At 36.1% G+C, this 18400-nt stretch overlaps 1 protein-coding gene across 11 annotated transcripts in view; it reads left to right on the forward strand.

Annotated features, from left to right (window-relative positions):
* Positions 1-20: 20 nt before the first annotated feature.
* The window catches only part of Robo2 (roundabout guidance receptor 2), a 564046-nt gene continuing 545666 nt past the window's right edge, over positions 21-18400 (forward strand). For 3 of the 11 annotated variants that reach the window (XM_058574560.1, XM_058574561.1, XM_058574558.1), the window contains exon 1: positions 28-1037. In XM_058574560.1, the coding sequence (XP_058430543.1) occupies positions 977-1037 (61 nt within the window). In that variant the 5' untranslated portion in view covers positions 28-976. Of the gene's footprint in view, positions 1038-18400 lie in introns of all 11 variants that reach the window. The other 8 variants (XM_058574562.1, XM_058574563.1, XM_058574553.1 and 5 more) reach the window with 7 other exon arrangements.

The raw sequence follows: 18400 nt of genomic DNA on the forward strand, positions 1-18400 counted from the left end.
TCCTCGCCTTCCCTCCTCTAAGTCCTTCCACCCGCGGCAGCTGCAGGAGGAGGCGAACGCTCTTCAGCTCCGCTGCGGGAGCAGCGGCAGTGGCAGCGGCTGGACCAGAGGGACAGGCGGCTGGACCGCGCCTGGCGGCTGGACTGTGCGCTCCTATTCTCTCCCGCTCCTGGGTCTTGGGCTCACTCGCCCAGTGCCGCTCTCGCCCTGTGCCGCTGGGTGCACAATCGCTCAGAGGCGGCACCGCCGGGTGGCCACAGCCTCAGCCCTGCCCCTCCCTCCCTCCCTTCAGCCTCACCACGTAGGAGTTCGGATTCTCCACCCGTTTTCTTTCCCTTTTCCTCTCTTTTGGAAACGAGAGGTGGAGGGCGGCAACAAGGCTGCTAAGGAGAGGCCCGCCTGCAAAGTGTTGCTTTGACACATCCTTATTATGGAAGTTAAGTGAAAAAAAAAACAAAAAACAAAAAACAAAATCCCAAAAAAACTCCGGGACGTGTTGCTGCTACGGAGAAGGAGATGGGGAAAGGAAACCAGTAGGCAGGCCAATGGTTTCTCGGCAGCTCTCTGGCAAGTTTGTGGAACACTTTCTAGGAATTAGGTCTTTTTCCTCCTCCTTCATCTTCTTGACTTCTGAAGAAAGAACTTGGCTTTGGATTGCAATGGAACCAAAGGAGAGAGGGTTAGACACACTTGAGTAATCTCTCCGGCTGGGGTAAATTTGTGGGAATTTAGGAATCAGAGTGTGGAAATACAGCAGCCTTTGAAGTGCCCTCCGTTAATTTGGATGGATCTAAGCGTGTCCCACTCAAGAACTGGACACCAACCCCTTGATCTTGTGATTTGCTCTTCTTGATTCTAAGTAGTATTTAGAAAAGTCTGAACTTTGGACCTACCTCTTTCTTTGATACTTATTTTTGTACTTTTGCTCTCTGGGATTGGTTTCTAAAACAATCTGGATCGTTTTTAATATGTCAAAATGAGTCTGCTGATGTTTACACAACTACTGCTCTGTGGATTTCTATATGTTCTGGTTGATGGTAAGTTAAAAACGCTTTTATCCTTTTTCGGTCGTCCCACTCCCAGCATTTCTTTCTGAGTCTGATGTGGGTTATACATAAAATGACATTATGTCTGCTGGTCAGTTTGGCCAGTCAGGAGTTCTTTAGGGGCAGAGGTTTTAGGTCTTTTGTTTCTATACTGCTGCAAGTGGAACAGGTTAATAGTACCTATTGTCGTTATTTTTGTAATTTACTTAATTAATTGAGAAATTGGATAACAAATGATGGGCTCTCAGCTTTGTTAGGAGAAGAAATATCAAAGTGAATATCCTGAAAGACCCTAATGCCTAATGTGCCTGCTCTCTGGTGTTTACCCTGATATCTAAACTTTGGTTTAGAAATTCAAGGGAGGAACTATTGTAACAGACACTCTGAGGCAGGTTCAATGGGTCAGGAATTTGAGATTGGATATCACAGGGATCAATGTGTATCACCTGCGTGCCAGTGAATGCTATCCTAGCATGAAATCAGAATGAAGAATTTAGACCACAGAGAGAAAACTGTCAAAAGTGAGACTGGGCGAGGCTCCAGCAAGGGGCAGATGCAGGCATGGAGCACTCAGCTCAGTCCCCAGAGGGCAAACACAATGGGGACCTGAAACAGGTGCTATAGGTGTCTCCCTCTAGGTTGAGTCAGTCTGTCAAGCAGATAGCATTCTGCCTCTGATTCTCCTGTCTTTTGTTCTGATTCTGTTTCATGGGCTATTTTCATAGAATGTCAGTATTTTGTGAGACTATTACAAAACCTTTTTTGTAGCTGTTTTTAATGAACTGTGGAGATAATAATAAGGAAATCTTTTTCTTCAATAGAAGAAAGTCAAACAGATATTTGGTATTAGCCTTCTGTGGACTTTAAATTTATTTTATCAATGGAAAATATTGATAAGAACACCCCTCCCCTCTGGAAATAGGGATTGTAATACTTTTGTTTTCAGTTATGAATTTGTAAGAATTTGAGCTGCATTAGTCCAAATATTGGAGTCATCAAAATAATGTGTTGTCACATAAACTTTCCTTTAGCATTTGCATTGTGGATAAATTCATTATTTGGGACACTGCCCATTTTTATCCATCTGTGGGAGCTAACTTTATTCCTGGCAGTTGCTGCATGGTATCTAATGTATTGGACTGAGAAAGGAAGCCTTTCTATAAACATGAGGCAATACAGATGAGTTTACCTACTGTCAAGTGGCTGTATTCAATCATGGACTACATGAGTACCTATGCCCCCCAGCAACAGTAGGCAAGGGATGCATGTGTGCAGGCTGCTTCTTTTTCCCTCCTAAGTGATCATTGTGAATTATACTGGGGCAATATCTATAATCATATGTATAATCATTCTCCATACATTTTCTTTTCTAACACTTTTACCTCTACAATATATTTACATTACCATAATATAAAGATTTACATATTTATCCCGAGTGTATTTGATCATGATAAGACTTTGGTATAGCCATTAAAATAGTATGTCCTCATAAGCCACAATTTTACATACTTCAGCAACAGAAAGGCATGCACAAACTATGTATTAGACTACAGAATTATCACCAAGTTTTTTTAAATCAAGTGTGTCTCTAGAAGGAATACAATTAAATTGCTCAGTGGAGGTGACAGAGGGAATCAGAAGAGCTCAGTGTTACAGAATGTAATTAATGTACCCGGGTGTTTGGAGGTATATGAAACAAATGCAATTAACCAGCTTGCTAGAACAGCAGTAGCAAGACATCATTTCTTTCTTTCTCTCCCTCCCTCCTCCTTTCTTTCCTCCCTCCTTTCATTCTTCTCTTGCTCCTTCCTTCCCTTCTTCCCTCCCTTATAACCCTCCCTCCCTTCTTTCCTTACTTCTTTCCCATACTCCTCCCACTTCCTGCTCCAAAGACACACCTAGAACCTTTGTTCTGATTTAACATTATAGGATCAGGGGTCATAATTTGTCTGGGCCATAATTATACAGCAGAATTCATAGTACATTGTGGAAAATACCCAGGGGTAGAATAGTTTAGACTGAAGAGGCAATGTTATTTTTTTTTCTCATGTGAAACTAGTTTTGTATGTAGCATCTGCTATGTTGAAATCAAAGGAAACTGTGGACACTTTTATTGAATTAGTATGTAAATCATATGTTTGACATTGGATTGCCTTTGGATACTTCAGAATGATGACAGCTTCTCCATGGGGATTGTTGAAATTTGGGATGTGGACAACACTGCCCTCTAGGCTGTTTGGATACCTTGGGACTCAGTGTTCACATATATAATGAGGAAGCTGGTTTGTAGGATCTGTAAGCTTTGTTACTTTCCCAGGATGCTGTGATGTCTATTTACTTATTATCCTTCTTGGAGGTGTGTGCTTATTCTCCACATGAATTTCAAATTCCAAGAAGCTTGTACCATTTCAAAGATATACTGACTATCCTTGTGCTAGACACAGAAATTAATTTTATTCAGTGACAAATGATACATAGATTTGCATTGAAATTTGCTTGGTGGGTTATTTATATGTGCATTTTTATAGTGTTTGAAAAAAATGTTAAGAGTTTTGCCTCCTTATATAAGATATGTGCTAATATTATTTATGATTTTTTAGAATCCTGTCCCTGTAGCAATCCATAGGGAATAAATATTATGTTAGTTGAGAATATTAGTTGAGAACAGCAGAAAAACTTTTCTGCTTTGTATGTAAAGAAAAATTTTTTTCATTTGGTACAGATTAATTAACCACATTCAGATTTTTCTCTATATAGGAGAATACATATTGGGTTTAGAGTTGTTTTCTATATTTTCTTTGTTTTTAACTAATAATGGAGTTTTTCAATCATTTATAATAAAGCAATTTTAACTGTCAGACTTTATATTATCATCATGAATGCATACCTTGATCTGTTGATCTAATAGTTTTAAAATATTTGTGAAAAAAGTGTTTTTAAAATGAGAATGGATTTCTCATCTTTACTCCTTTCTTTAAAATGGAAATGGCACATGTGATATTTGGGGAGATAAAGATAATGCGTGTGCATAGTGCAGATGTATAATCTCAAATAGGTTTATACAGTTTGCTAAAGTGCTCCTTTCAGTAATGGGCTCATTATTGTGGCCATATGTAGCCAATTTCAAAACTTAAATGGCATATAAGTAACCTGTAATGTGTTCTTGCAGCTATGCAGTAATGTCATGTTTGAATTGGCTTTGTTTGAATAACCTTTGATGCTATGCAACATGTGGACCATAAACCAAAAGGATTTCTTAGAACATTAAACAAGGATATCTAAAAGAACATTAAAAGTCATGGTTATACAGAAGGGACAGTTCTGATCATCTCATCTCTGAGCAGCTTGTACAAAATTGTATCTTTGATAATAAAAATATGGATATGTGAGCACATTGCATAAATGTGGATACATATATAGTGATGAAAGAAGCTTGTGTGTGTGTGTGTGTGTGTTTGTGTCTAGTTCTATCTGCTTAAGAAACCTAATCTGTTAGACATTCATTTACTTCCAATGTGCATTTTGGTCTCTGACAAGTATTAAGAGAGAATTTTCATCTTATTTCTTTCCCTTTTCTTCTTTTTCTCATCCTCCTTTTCCTTCCTTCTCCTCATTTTTCTGGTTCTTTTCCTCTTTCTCCTTTTTTGAATCTTGAGAAAGGAATTAGAGAAACATTTGAAGAATATAAGTGAGAGTATTTCTTGAATAATACTTAATAATAATAGAAATAATAATAATAGAAAACTTGCAGTTAAGGGCAATATATTAATTATGTTTTAACTTTAGGTTAGGTGTATCCAATTAGGGTTTTGGCTTCCTTGCTTTTCTGCCTTAGTCTGACTGGGCACAAGTCATGAGCCACTCAAGCAGGAACAAACTTTATTTCCGAACTCCACCAGCACACTCCACACACGCTCCCTGGGAAATCTCCTGAACGCCACCCACGCGGCTCCTCCAGGAACACACCACCCACCAACCGGAACTCCCCCCACCAGGCTGCATGCACACCCACTTTCCGAATCCCGCGAGAACTCCAGGGGAACTCCAAAGTAGTGGGCACCCAGGCAGCAAGAGCTGCCCTATACCGGACAGTAAAGGTCTAATATACAAAATTGAATCAATCCAGCATCATCTTAATGGCTTGCTTCTCAACCATTACTTCTGGCAAAATGCCAGGGACCATTCTGACTTGGCTGTGGCTCTCAACACTTTTCTTTAAAGATACTAAGTTTATTCAACCTTGTTTTTTATAGACCTTATATTTTTCTAGTTTAGATAAACAAAAGTCTTCATATCTGAGTTTGAGTAGAAATAGAAACTTTATAGAGTACCATTTCACAGATTTTGCTTAAAGAAAATAATTTTTCTTTCTTAATTGTGTATCTAGATATAGGCCTATCAACATAAATCAGTACATTAATATGAATATTTATTTTAATCTCCTTTTGAAAAATTATTGAATAAAGAATGAATTGGGGCTGGGGTTGTGGCTCAGCGGTAGAGCACTTGCCTAGCACATGTGAGGCCCTGGGTTGGATCCTCAGCACCACATAAAAATAAATAAAATTAAAAAAATTAAAAGAATGAATGGGTGACTGTAGTCTTTTTTAATGTTTTTTAAATTTGTTTTAATTAGTTATACATAACAGTAAAATGCAGTTTGGTACAGCATATGATTTCTCATTCTTTAGGGTTATACACAATGTAGAAATGATTCTAGTCTTTTAAGGAGAAATTTCTAAAAACTCTTTCAATGTTTAGCAAGGTGTTTATCATTACCATAATAGTCATGTAATATGCCATCTAATGAGTGGCATGCTCACCCAAAATACCTGTCCCTAACTGAAAACAGCATTGAAGTAACTTGGGCCTCAACTTTCTTCTTCATGTTCTTTGCTGACTCATGTCCTTAGCATTTATTCTTTACTCTATTGGAAATGCTCTTACCTGGATCTTTGTATTGGTTAGTGAGTCTTTCAATTGATTTATTTAAGTTCCTGTTTCAATATGTCTTCAAAAATAAGGGTATATAAGTAATTTTTTTCTGTTACTACAAAAATGCAAAGACAAAAGGTTTATTTTGGCTTATACTTTTGGAGGTTTCCATTTGGGATGGGTAGACTGCAATGCTTTTAGGCCTGCGGTGACCCATCATGGTGGGAAGGCATTTTTACCTTATGGCCAGAAGCAAAAGAGAGGAAGGGGAAGTGACTGAGTCCCCCTGTCTCCTTCGTGAGAATGAAACCAAAGACCTAAGGTCTTCCCATTCTGCCTTACTAATAGTACCAACTTGGGCTTTTGGGAAAAAAATCCAGATCTAAAATTTTCCCCCTTAAGACACAATTGAGCTACACCCTTTATCTTTATCTTTCTTAAAATATTTCATCTTTCTTGGAAGTGTGCTTGTTAGTGTGTGTGTGTGTGTGTGTGTATCAAAAATTGTGAAGAGACTGACATTTTAACTTATTTGCAAACTAAAAAGAGCTGCACGAATAGCGGCAAAAGACATGAGATTGATGGGTCAGAGATAATGGTCTTTATTAGTCATGCCACAATAAGCAGCATGGTTCATATTTGTGTTGATTTGCTTAGTCTCTGGGGGGGGGGGTGCAGATAGATAAATGATGCATACGTAGTGGGTTTTTCTCACAACCGAAGAACCCTGAACTTGGAACCTGAATATTTATAATAGGCAATAATGTAACTTGCCCCACCTATGCCTTGGGTAGCATTATTATCTTGACCCTTAAGGAAATCTGCCTTCTCTTCTCAAAGGGGACAGTCTCTATTTTCTAAAATCTGTGAACTCTATTTCAATAAATATCTTCGAAAATACAGTTTGGAAGAAAACAGTAGTTAGTGCCTCTGCTAGCAAGACATGCAGAAACAAGAAGATCAGCATGTTCTCCCCCAGGTAGAGAGGTATGGACATTGGTTTGTTTATTGTCTGTCTCTTCCTCTTAGTGACTCCTCCACTAAACTGCTAGGTCAGGGATTTAGGAGTCATGTTTATCAATGAACCTCTAGTGCCTAGAGCATTGAATGACACATAGTAGATAGTCAAATATTTGTTGAATAAATGCAGCTGCGATTATGGAGTAATTTTGACATGTTGATTTTCATGCCTTAACCCAACACATGAGATGTTTCCCATTTGAACTAAGGTATGTGTATGTGTGCGTGCGTGCGTGTGTGAGTGTGTGTGTGTGTGTACAGAAACTAAGAAATATAGCTTACAAACTATATATTGACTCAAATGATACCATGATTTCTGGTTATTTAAAATTTTGCCTTTTGCATAGCAGAACATACAGAATTGACCATTTGGTTTGATATACCTCTTTCCAGTCAAAGAAAGGTTATTTTCTCTCGTGATTATTTTCCCATTCACTCTTTCCTGATCCCAACACCAGCACTGCTGTGTTTTTTAACAGACTGTTGAGTGTTATGCATATTTTGATAAGGCATTTTTCAGATGATTCTGATAGGCCTTAGTAGGACCATACACTCTCCCTTTCTCTGAGCAACATGATGATACCTAGCCTAAGATATGAGACTTTCTTCTACATTTATGGTAGATTTCACTTTCCACTTAAACATTAGCACCAAATAAAAATTATTTCCTTAGTTTGGAGATGGAATCAAATATATTATTCCTAAAATTGGTCCCCAGATATATAGCTCCCAAATAATTGAAAAAGAAAAGGAACATTAAAAGTAATATCCCCAGTAATGGACATCACCCTGTTCTATCTGTTCTTGTAATCATCACACCCAAGGAGCTGTTTACCATCCTTGACACTGAGTTGAGATATACTCAAGAATTTGGCAAGTGGAGCCTTCTTTGCAAAGTTACTTTTGGTTTATGAAAATGAATGGAAGCCTTAACAGGAAAATTTATTTTTCAAAAGTAATGAATGTCAGCCTAGATATTTCTCTGAACTTTGGTGTTTAAATCTTTTCTCTTTTTCTCTAGTAGATTTGCAGAGATGTAATTCATATACTGTAAAAATTTACCTGTTCAAAGTGTGTAGTTCAGTATTTTTAGCATATTAACAAAGTTATGTAATCATCACTAGAACCTAATTTTATAATTACCTCAAAAAGAAATCTTGTACTCTGTTCAGTGTGCAATGTGATCTCCTACCATAGGAAACCACTTGTCTACTTTTCTGTTTCCATAGAATTATCTGTTCTGGACATTTCATGTATATGGAATAATGCAAATCATGACATTGTGTGACCAGTTTCTTTACCAGAGTGTAATATTTTCAAGGGTCATTATGTGGTAGCATGAATCTGTACTTCTTTTTTATATTACTGAATAATATTTCATATCATTTATTATTTAGCTTATCAACTGTGAACTATTATGGAGATCGCTGCTTTGAATATTCATGTACCTAATTTTTATATAGACAGTGTTTTTCATTTTCTACATTTACCCTAGACTGAAAGTTTTGGGTCATGGCAACTCTAGACTTAACCTTTTGGGGAACTGCATGACTATTTTCCAAAGTATCTATATAATCTTACATTCCCACTAGTGGTGTTTATGGTAGATATTTTAATTTAAAGAAATTATTGAATATCCTTCATAAGTTGTATCTAATGTTTTACATTGAATCTATTTTATATTACAAAAATATGTATTTAATTTCCAATAGTCCTAATTTCTCATTGGTTTGCTAATTGATGTTTTTCAAATCTTTAGTTGCCCTGTAGGGTTTTATGAATACGGTTAACAATACTAAACCGGTCACTTTTAGCAGAGATCTCAAAAATATTAAACATAAATCATACAATGTGATCATCTCAGAACTAGAATAAATACATATAATTATGTGGCACAAATCTCTATTATTGGGACACATGGAGAATTGAAGGTCAGAGATTTTTATATTCCTTGTCCCAGAACCCCTTGCTACTTAATGATGGAGCGGAATCTAGAGCCTAGGGATGTTTTATGTCTATAACATACTTGTTCCTGTGAGAGACTGTTTCTAGTTTCCTAGCCCTAAAACTTTGTAACAGGAATTTCAGTGTGCTGTTTATACTGCATGAAAATGACAAATTGTTTTCCTAAACATGTCAGTGGGAACATCAGCCTGGATATGTTGAGGTTATCATTTGATTCAGCACATGCTAATTGAGTATCCATTTATATACAGGACAACTTGCTGGGTTCTGTGAGGACCATAATAACTGTAAAATTGATTCCATCTTTAAGGATATTCCTATTTAATAGGGCAGGTACCAAATGTTCAATTCACCAAAATAAAAGTAGTGTCCAATAAATGGGGGTTTGATGACATTCACGGCAGAGTGTGAGAACTTCAAGAAGGAATAGGTAATTTTAAGCTTATATTATCTAAGAAATGTCAGCACCCATGGGTTTCTTCACCTGGGCCTCAGAGGAGCAGTGGGGAGTTTGATGGGTGAAAAAATTAGAAATTGCATTTCAGCAAAAGGAGGAGAAGGAAGAATGTCATGGACAGGACAAAAGCATGCTAAAGGGAAAGATAGGAAATCTACTTTGGTTGCAATATTGTTTGTAGAGAAGAAGCATGTTATGATAATTAAAAGACTGTTGGCAAAGAATATTGAGTGAGTTTCAACAAACAATTTAAACTCTCTATGCCTCAGTGTCCTTATCTGTAAATGAGGCATGGTATCAATGTCTCTCTGAAACAGTTGTTATGAAGAATAAATGAATATATATAGGAAAATAAATATATTATTCTCTGAATGTGACCTGATGTTTTATAAGCACCATCTAAATGGTACTAGTATTTTCATTATCATTCCTCACTACTGTGAACAAGGAATTAACTAGAAGAGAACTTTGGCTGTCAAACTATTTGGGAGCTACATTTGGGATACATTACTATGACAATTTTAATATAATGTTTTTCAAGCATGAGTCTTCAAATGACTGATGAGAATTTTTGCTGCCTCTTAAGTGGACTCATCTGTGACCACACCTATGCAGCTGTGACAAACGTGCTATGACATGTGTGTTTCCATTGCATCATTTGCTGATTGCAGAGCAAATGGCATTCCCAAGTGCATAGTGTTATGAATGAAAGGAATAAACAAGGGGGACATACTGCAGATAGCAATTTTTGTTAACAAATGGAATATGCTTGGATAATGCTGCATTTTATTTCATGTCGACAGTTTACGTTCTATCCAGAATATTTTACCTGGTGCTTTTGATGTAAAGTACCAAGGAGATAAATCTTGTATAAGATCAACTTACTGAGTTCTAATTTAACACTCCTACTATGGAAAATATTTTGAAAACCCAATATTGAGCCTCATTTTCTATTTTTCTCTAGATAACCCAATTTTGTAGTATAGACATTGATTCTAATAATTACCCATTATTCAGATTTGCATAATGAGTGTTTGTGTATATCAGAAAGGATAACCTAAATATAACAATATCATGACTACTAAGGAAGGGGCACTCCTTGGGTGACCAAAAGGTCTGCACTTCAGAGTCAGTCTTTCTACCTGTTAATTGCATGGTCTTGAAACCTTACAAATTTCTTTTTTTTTTTTTTTTTTTTTTATAAAGATGAGATTTTACTGTGTACTCTCCAAGGTCTGCCTCAAACTTAAATTCTGTTTTCTAAGTAATTTTATTTAATGCTTTATTGTATGTTATCATTCTTGAGTACATTTTAAGGAGAAATTTTGGCCTAGAAAAAAAATATTGAAAAATATGCCTAAATATGCATCTTTGAAAATTATCATGGTCTATTGTCCAATCTGCCTGCCAAATGTGAGCTCAATGACATGGATATGAATGGTGGGCAAATATCACTAATCTTATAATTCACATCCACATTTGTTCATTAATGACCAGTAGTACTTACATTTTCTTTATGAATAATGGAAGTTAAAAAAATAATACTGCTAAAAAAATAATAGTCTTCAGTCATTGTGTTTAGGTTTATGACCTCTTAACTAGAACCATATGCAACATAGTAGCTATAGCTCAGGAGGGTTAATAGCCATTTTTAAATTTCTGTGGCAAGGATTGATGTGGGATCTATTTCCCCTTGTTTTTGGTCCCAAGATTTTTTGGAAATTAGCTGTAGAACATGGAATATAACAACAATCCCAGTACACTGCTTTTGAGTTTAAACAAGGATCACCTAGTTAAAACCAAACTGGAATTAAGAGATTTGTCCAAAACCTCTGCCATATTTATAACCAATTAAAATGTTCATAAGTACGATCCAAAAGGGGAGAATTTTTGACTTTTAAAAAAATTGTCAGGAATCTTTCTTTGTAAATAAAAGTTTATAAATCTTTATAAATCAAGGTTAGAGCTATACTTTAAAGTTTTGCAGTGTATATTTTCAAATACTAGCAAAGACCACAGTATGTTTAGACTAATTTGTTTAACTCTGCCTCCTAATCATAGAATATGATTTTTGGTACTGCATTGAATTAAAGAAATTTAGGATGAATCTAGAAATAGGCATTCAGTTGTGTTTTATAACTTTGATCCTCTGAATATTGTTAAATAACAGTGTAGTATTGAAAATCAAGCCCATTTTTGATAAGTTAGAGAGGGCATTCTTCCACTTTCTCCTCCTAGATAGCCAACAACAGGTTGGTTGTTGTTAACCTTTATCTGGCTTGCCAATCTTATTATGTATTGGAAAAGAAATTGGATAGAGAACAGAGTATAACTTTTTTTTTTTTTTTTTTTTTTTGGTACTAGGGATTAAATACGGGTACTTTAGCATTGAGTCACATCCCCATAACTTTTTTTTGTTTTATTTTGAGACAGAGTATGACTAAGTTGCTTAGGGCCTCTGTGGGGCCTAAACCTTGCTGAGGCTGTCCTTGAACTTGCAATCTTCCTGCCTTAGAATTCGGGGTCCCTGATATGACAAATGTAATTCACCAGGCCCAGCTTGCCTATAATCTTTTGCAAATAAAACCAGCTATGACATTCATCAGCATTTTATTTCCAGGCAAAATGGACTTTCAAGAGTTAGAACACATAATTTGATGTTGTGGGAACAATTTTATCGACTGCAATTTATTTCATTTAATCTCAAGACTTAAAAATTGAAAATGCAAAAATATTTCAAGGGTGCATAATGCCTGCATGCACAAAACTTAAAACTGTCATTCAGTGGGGATTCATAGCCTCCTCTTCTCCTCCAAACATGGTCAATGCTGCTTAAAAACTTCACCGGAGAAGAAGTGCTAAGAGATTCAACGGTGGTGTTTTTTCCATGGCTCTTATGAAAATAAGTAAGTGGTTTTGTAGTTAAGTAGTTTTTAAGTGCTTCAGTCCCACTGTTGTGATTTGAAACCCTGAATAATGTAAATTTTTAATACAACATGAAAGAAAAAAGAATTTTGGAAAATATGTACAACATGTGAGTACATATTTTGGGCAAACAAGCTCTTATCCATCTCACCCCCATACACAGGGCTATAAGATATGAATTAACTGAGGTGTTTGATGGTTGCTGTCTATTCACAATTCAACACAGAATTTTATTTCAAGAACACTTTCCAGACTATGAATTTGTATTGTACTTTTCTGTTAAACTCCTAACACCTGTGATGTTCATCCATTGGATATAATGAAATCCTCCAGATTTGTGATTCTCTCAGTAAATGTGTCTCATTATGTTAAATTTAAATTCCAAGTTTGTTCAACTTTTCAAAAGCAGTTTTTATCTTTTGAATCAGGAGCTACACATGGCATGCAAATAAGATGACCAGACAAATGCTCTTATAGGCTCATCTTTATCAGGATTTGCTTCTAAGTTTTCTAAACATGGAGTGCTTTGGGAGTTTCTGAATATTTTTTTTTTCATTTGAAATGATCCCGGAGATCCAAGGATATGTCTGGGAGGGGTAATCTTTGTGAACTGTAAAGGGTCAGTGACAGGGTGCATTATAAATTAAAAAAAAAAAAAAAAAAACTGAACATTTGAATGAAGTGGATCAGCCTAGTATCAGACACTCAACTATATAGCAAATAGACAAGCTGATATTTAGTTCTATGGATTGTTAACATTCACATAAAACAGAATTATTTAGCATTTACTGAATCCTTTTTGATAATCAATTTGGGATCAAATGCAAAAGAACATGTGTCTGCGTTGTATGACCCCAAATTCTTCCGTTTTCCCTTTGAGCAGATGACATGCCTTCTTTGCTGACTGATATTGGTTGCTAGGAGAAGTGCACTGGTTTGGTCCCTTCTTATCCAGCAGTAAAACTAAAGAGTGTATTGAGTGAGAGAAAGAGGCAGAACATAGTATAGGCCATGAATCATGACTTGTCTCTAATATGTCCACTTTGCTCCAATTTTTTTTCTTTAAAAACTTTTGTTTTTACCAATGATGCTTTCTTTCAGCCATTATCTATAATCCTCCTGGAGCCTAAGGGGACAGGTTGCTAAAGAGAGGCTGTGCTGCTAAGAGTCCACTCAAAGCAGTAATAAAAGCCTTGAGAGTTATTCATGGGGCCACATGAGTGAGAAAGCCCTACTCCGTGAATAGCATCAGTCAGCTGCCTTTGAGATCCGTGATTAATACCTTCTGTTTGTAATGGGTGGGGGGAGGCAGACAAGAAAGTTTTTTATACTACTTTGGCCATTTTGCAAATTATATATTATACAGCATCAAAGCTTTAGACAAAGAAGTTACTAAATTTACAATATCTGCAATGTTCTTTTTAAAATGTAGTGTTTTACAAACTGTTAATTGTGACTACTGTCAAGTGAAATTGAAATGGTAAAAATATCCCAAATGAGCATTAAAAAGAAAATCAGCCATCCTTATACTTTGGCAAAGTTTGTGATGATACTGAATTGAAGAAAACATGGTATTAGTGATCATATTCAGAATGTTTTCTAGGCACATTTCTTTTACAACATTCAAATAGCATTTTTGTTTGTTTGATGAAGAAACTAATTACAATACTCTTGAGGATGTAGAGAAGCATCTAATGAGAAAGTGTTAAGGGTGGCAGGTGTTAGTTTCCCATGAGCACTTGGATGTAAGGAACAGTCTGTGGTTTACAAAGAAGTTGTTATTTATATGTATATATGTGTGCACAGTAGGCTTTATCTATAGGACAGTTTAGAATTAGGGACTGGAGATGGTATCAATATAATCCCATTACATCATATCTTTTGATCACCTTATATACACACCACAGTTCAAATAAAATGCTTGAGGTTTAGGAACCATGTGGTGCATCGATAGAAAAGTTTCCAGTTTTGGTGGCCTGTTGTGTGTCAACTAGATAATGTAAATTGATGCTTCTCTAATCTGTTTTTCAGCATGATTCTAATGTCATGCATATTGTTAATATTTAGATAGTAAATTAAGCCAAACCTTAGTGTTTTTTAAAAAATAATTCCCATTTTTCTCTTTATTTTACATTTTTATTTTTGATGAAGCACCCTAGTGTGGTCCTTGAATACATTCTCATGTTCGATCAAAAGTGAATACTTTTATCTGACTCTGAGAATAAATAACATTTAAAAGATTCTGAATGATGTTCTTATAAAATGTTTTTCACTCTGTGGAAGTGAAATATCTTGTTAAGAGGTGGTAATACCCAAGGGCAATCAGAGATGAAATTGTAACGATTTGGTGAGTGATGTCTAGAGATCAGCTTTAAGTGAGGTCTGATTTAACATCTTTATTAGTGATACAAAGGACAGAACAAAACGATAAAGAAATTACATATCTCATTATTATAAAACTATCGTTCTTTCCCTTCCTCCCCTGAAACCACATGGAATGATTCACAAAATTTTAGGAAGAAAAAACTCTTAAGAGAGTAAAAGCTAAAGCTTTATTTAGCATAAATATATAAACAAATCCTTCAGGGAAATAATCAGAAATCTAGATATCTAACTAGAGGGAGAAGCCAGCAAAACAATAAGGCTGAAAGAGCCCAGGGGATAAGTGTAGGAGTCGGGGCAAGGAGAGAATGTGATTCAGATTAGAAGTCTACTATCCCAGTTTAAAGGTCACGAGATTATAGTGCCCATTTTGGTAGTTTTGCATCACTAACTAGGGAGAATCCCCTTCAGTGAATGTGGCTTAAGTGCAATTGAAATACTTGTTTCATTTTGTGTTTCACTGCCAGAACATGAGAGAGGTTTTGGCAGAAGAGACACAGAAGTTAGTACAAAGATAGAGTCTTCAGAAGGATGACCGCTTAAAACCAGAGAAGGCTGCACTCAGTATCTCTGTATATCCAGGCCTAAACAGATGAAATAACAATACTAACATGGATTCTAGAAGACCTTTTTAAATATTGGGATGGGGGGATTTGGCAAAAATGAAACCATATTCAATGTATTTTGCCACTCACATTTTAGGACTTGTCACAAACCTTGCGACAAGCTATGAGCTGTACTTAGGTGGAAAATACTCATTGAAAATTGTTGACTTAAACTAAAGGAGATACTTAATATAACGTCGCATTGTAGTTCAAAGGATAATTAGTAAACAGAAAGAGTCTACTATATAAAAAGATGAGAGTTGTAATCAGATGCATTGGTTGAACGGAACCCAGAACATAATCCTCTTACTACTTTCAACATTAACAAAATTTTATTAGATGGTCCTGTGTCCTTTGGGGCTATGCAATTTAAGAGAATGTGAAAACTTTGGCCATCTCTATTCTGTAAGAAGCTGGAAAATGGTAACAGGAAAATAGTATCTAACATTGGCAATATAAGTTCTTTTTTTTTTCTGTTTTTCATCTGGTCCCATTGTTTTGAATAAATTAATAATAGAAGGCAAAACAATGTCCTGTAATTTGATTTAAAAATCAACTTTCATGGTTTAAAGTATTTTCAGATATTCAGTAGCTGTCACATACAAGCTGGTAATCGGCTATTGTTTTATATCATGAATGATAAGCCCAAGAGAACAAAAAGAATGTAGAGCTGGTGCCAGCCCTCATCAACTCCATCTTGTTCTTACAGTCTCAGGGTACCTTTGTTACCATATTCATCTACTTAATACTGAGTCTCTCAGAACTTTTCTGTTAAGGGTAAAAGCTGTAACTAGTTTTAGCATGGCCAGCTCTGGACTTCTGTCACATTATTCAACTCTGCTTGTAGTGAGAAAGTAGCCAATATGTAAATGAATGAGCAGAGCATGTTCCCATAAAATTTTACTAACAAAAAATTTGAGGTCCGCCTACTTCATATGCACACGAGGCCTGGGGAGGCAGCTTTGTTCCTGAAGTTTCCAGGGAAGTAGAGGGAGTCGTTCTGCTCGCTGGGAACAATTAGCTTCAGAGGCCCTGAAAGGGTAAAGACTACTACTCAAGATATTCCTTTATCATTTTTCATATATGGACAGAGTCCTGATGATAACTGTATGATGCTAGATATCATTGAAGAGTGGCCACCAACAAAATGGAAATGAAAGAGATTGCTGAACACAAGACATTATGGAAAATGAGTTCAACCAGTGAACCTTTATTCATTACTGGTATAGAAGTCAGTCCTTTGAAGAAATTCACTATTCCAAAGATTAAGAGAAGAGCAGGGAAAGTTTACTTGTCACCTTGTTGTACCAATACTAGGGAGTATAGTTTCATACATGACACTCTTAACCAGTGCAGGCTTGATGTAAGCTGTGATCTGCAGTCCTCATGGCAGTTTGGTGATACAAAACTGATTCACAATGAAGATCTGGAAAAAAATTTTACTGCAAAGAGATCAGAGATGCGTGAGAGAAGAAAACATGGCAGAGAGCTTGAAGAACATTTCTGCTTTTTAGCACTTCCTCAGAGTGATGTTTTAGAGATATATCAGAATGGGATAAGTACCAAAGCATCTACATTGAAGATATTAGGAAATCCTCACCTTGGAATTTATATATTTAGACATGTTGATGTTGCCTTGAATTATGCTCATAGTGGAAACATTATGGTAGAGAACATTATAATTTTTAAGTTATCGGCGGACACAACATCTTTGTTTTGTTTTGTTTGTATGTGGTGCTGAGGATCGAACCTGGGCTGCACGCATACCATGCGAGCGCGCTATCACTTGAGCCACATCCCCAGCCCCGTTGTTTGTATTCTTGATGGCTGCCATTCTGACTGGTGTGAGATGAAATGTTACAGTAGTTTTGATTTGCATTTCTCTAATTGCTAGAGGTGTGTGTTCGGCTCTTTGGCTCATTTACTGATTGGGTTGTTTGGTTTTTTTTTTTTTTTTTTTTTTGGGTGTTAAGTTTTTTGAGTATTTTGTGTACCCTGGAGATTGGTGCTCTATCTGATGTGCATGTGGCAAAAATTTGCTCCCAAAATATAGGCTTTCTCTTCGCCTTCATTTATTGTTTCTTTTGCTGAGAAGAAGCTTTTTAGTTTGAATCCATCCCATTTATTAATTCTTGATTTTATTTCTTATGTTTCGGGAGTCTTGTGCTCTTGGATAGGCAAAATTAATATTGTCAAAATGGCGATACTACACAAAGTGCTATACAGATTCATTGTGATTCTAATTAAAATCCCAACATCATTCCTTATAGAAATAGAAAAAGCAATCATGAAATTTATTTGGAAAAAATAAAAGACCCAGAATAGTTAAAGAAATCCCTAGCAAGAAGAGTGAAGCAAGAGGGATCACAATACTGGACCTTAAACTATACTACAAAGCCATAGTAACAAAAATGGCATGTACTGGCACCAAAATAGACATGTCAACCAGTGGTACAGAATAAAAGACATGGAGTCAAACCCACATAAATACAGTTATCTCATACTAGACAAAGGCTCCAAAAACATACATTGGAGAACAGATAGCCTCATCAACATATGGTGCTGGGAAAACTGGAAATCCATATGCACCAAAATGAAACTAAACCCCTGTCTCTCACCATGCACAAAATTCAACTCAAAAGTGGATCAAGGACCTAGGAATTAGACCAGAGACCCTGCAGGGTGCCTAATAGAGGAAAAAGTAGGCCCAAATCTTCATCAGGTCAGATGAGGCCTGACTTCCTTAATATCTTTAGTTCTTTAAGCATCTCTAACACAGTTGTGCCATTGTCTGGTAAATTTACCTTCAGGTCTTTTTCAAGGACAGTTTTTGGTATATATATATATATATATTTTTTTTTTTTCCTTTCAATGGGCCATGATTTACTCTTTCTTTATATGCCTTATGATTTTTGTCGTTGAGCACTGGACATTTTAGTCTAATAATATGGTAACTCTAGCAATCAGACCTCCCCCTTTCCAGTGTATACTGAATTTGTTCTGTTGTACCAAAGATGAACCTCAAGTATAAACTTGAGTATTAAGTATTAAGTTCTTCTCAAGTC

The sequence above is a fragment of the Marmota monax genome, unplaced genomic scaffold (assembly GCF_021218885.2).
Source record: "Marmota monax isolate L192 unplaced genomic scaffold, Marmota_monax_Labrador192_F-V1.1 WCK01_AAM20220418_F8-fsc00016, whole genome shotgun sequence".
Classification (NCBI taxonomy): domain Eukaryota; kingdom Metazoa; phylum Chordata; class Mammalia; order Rodentia; family Sciuridae; genus Marmota; species Marmota monax.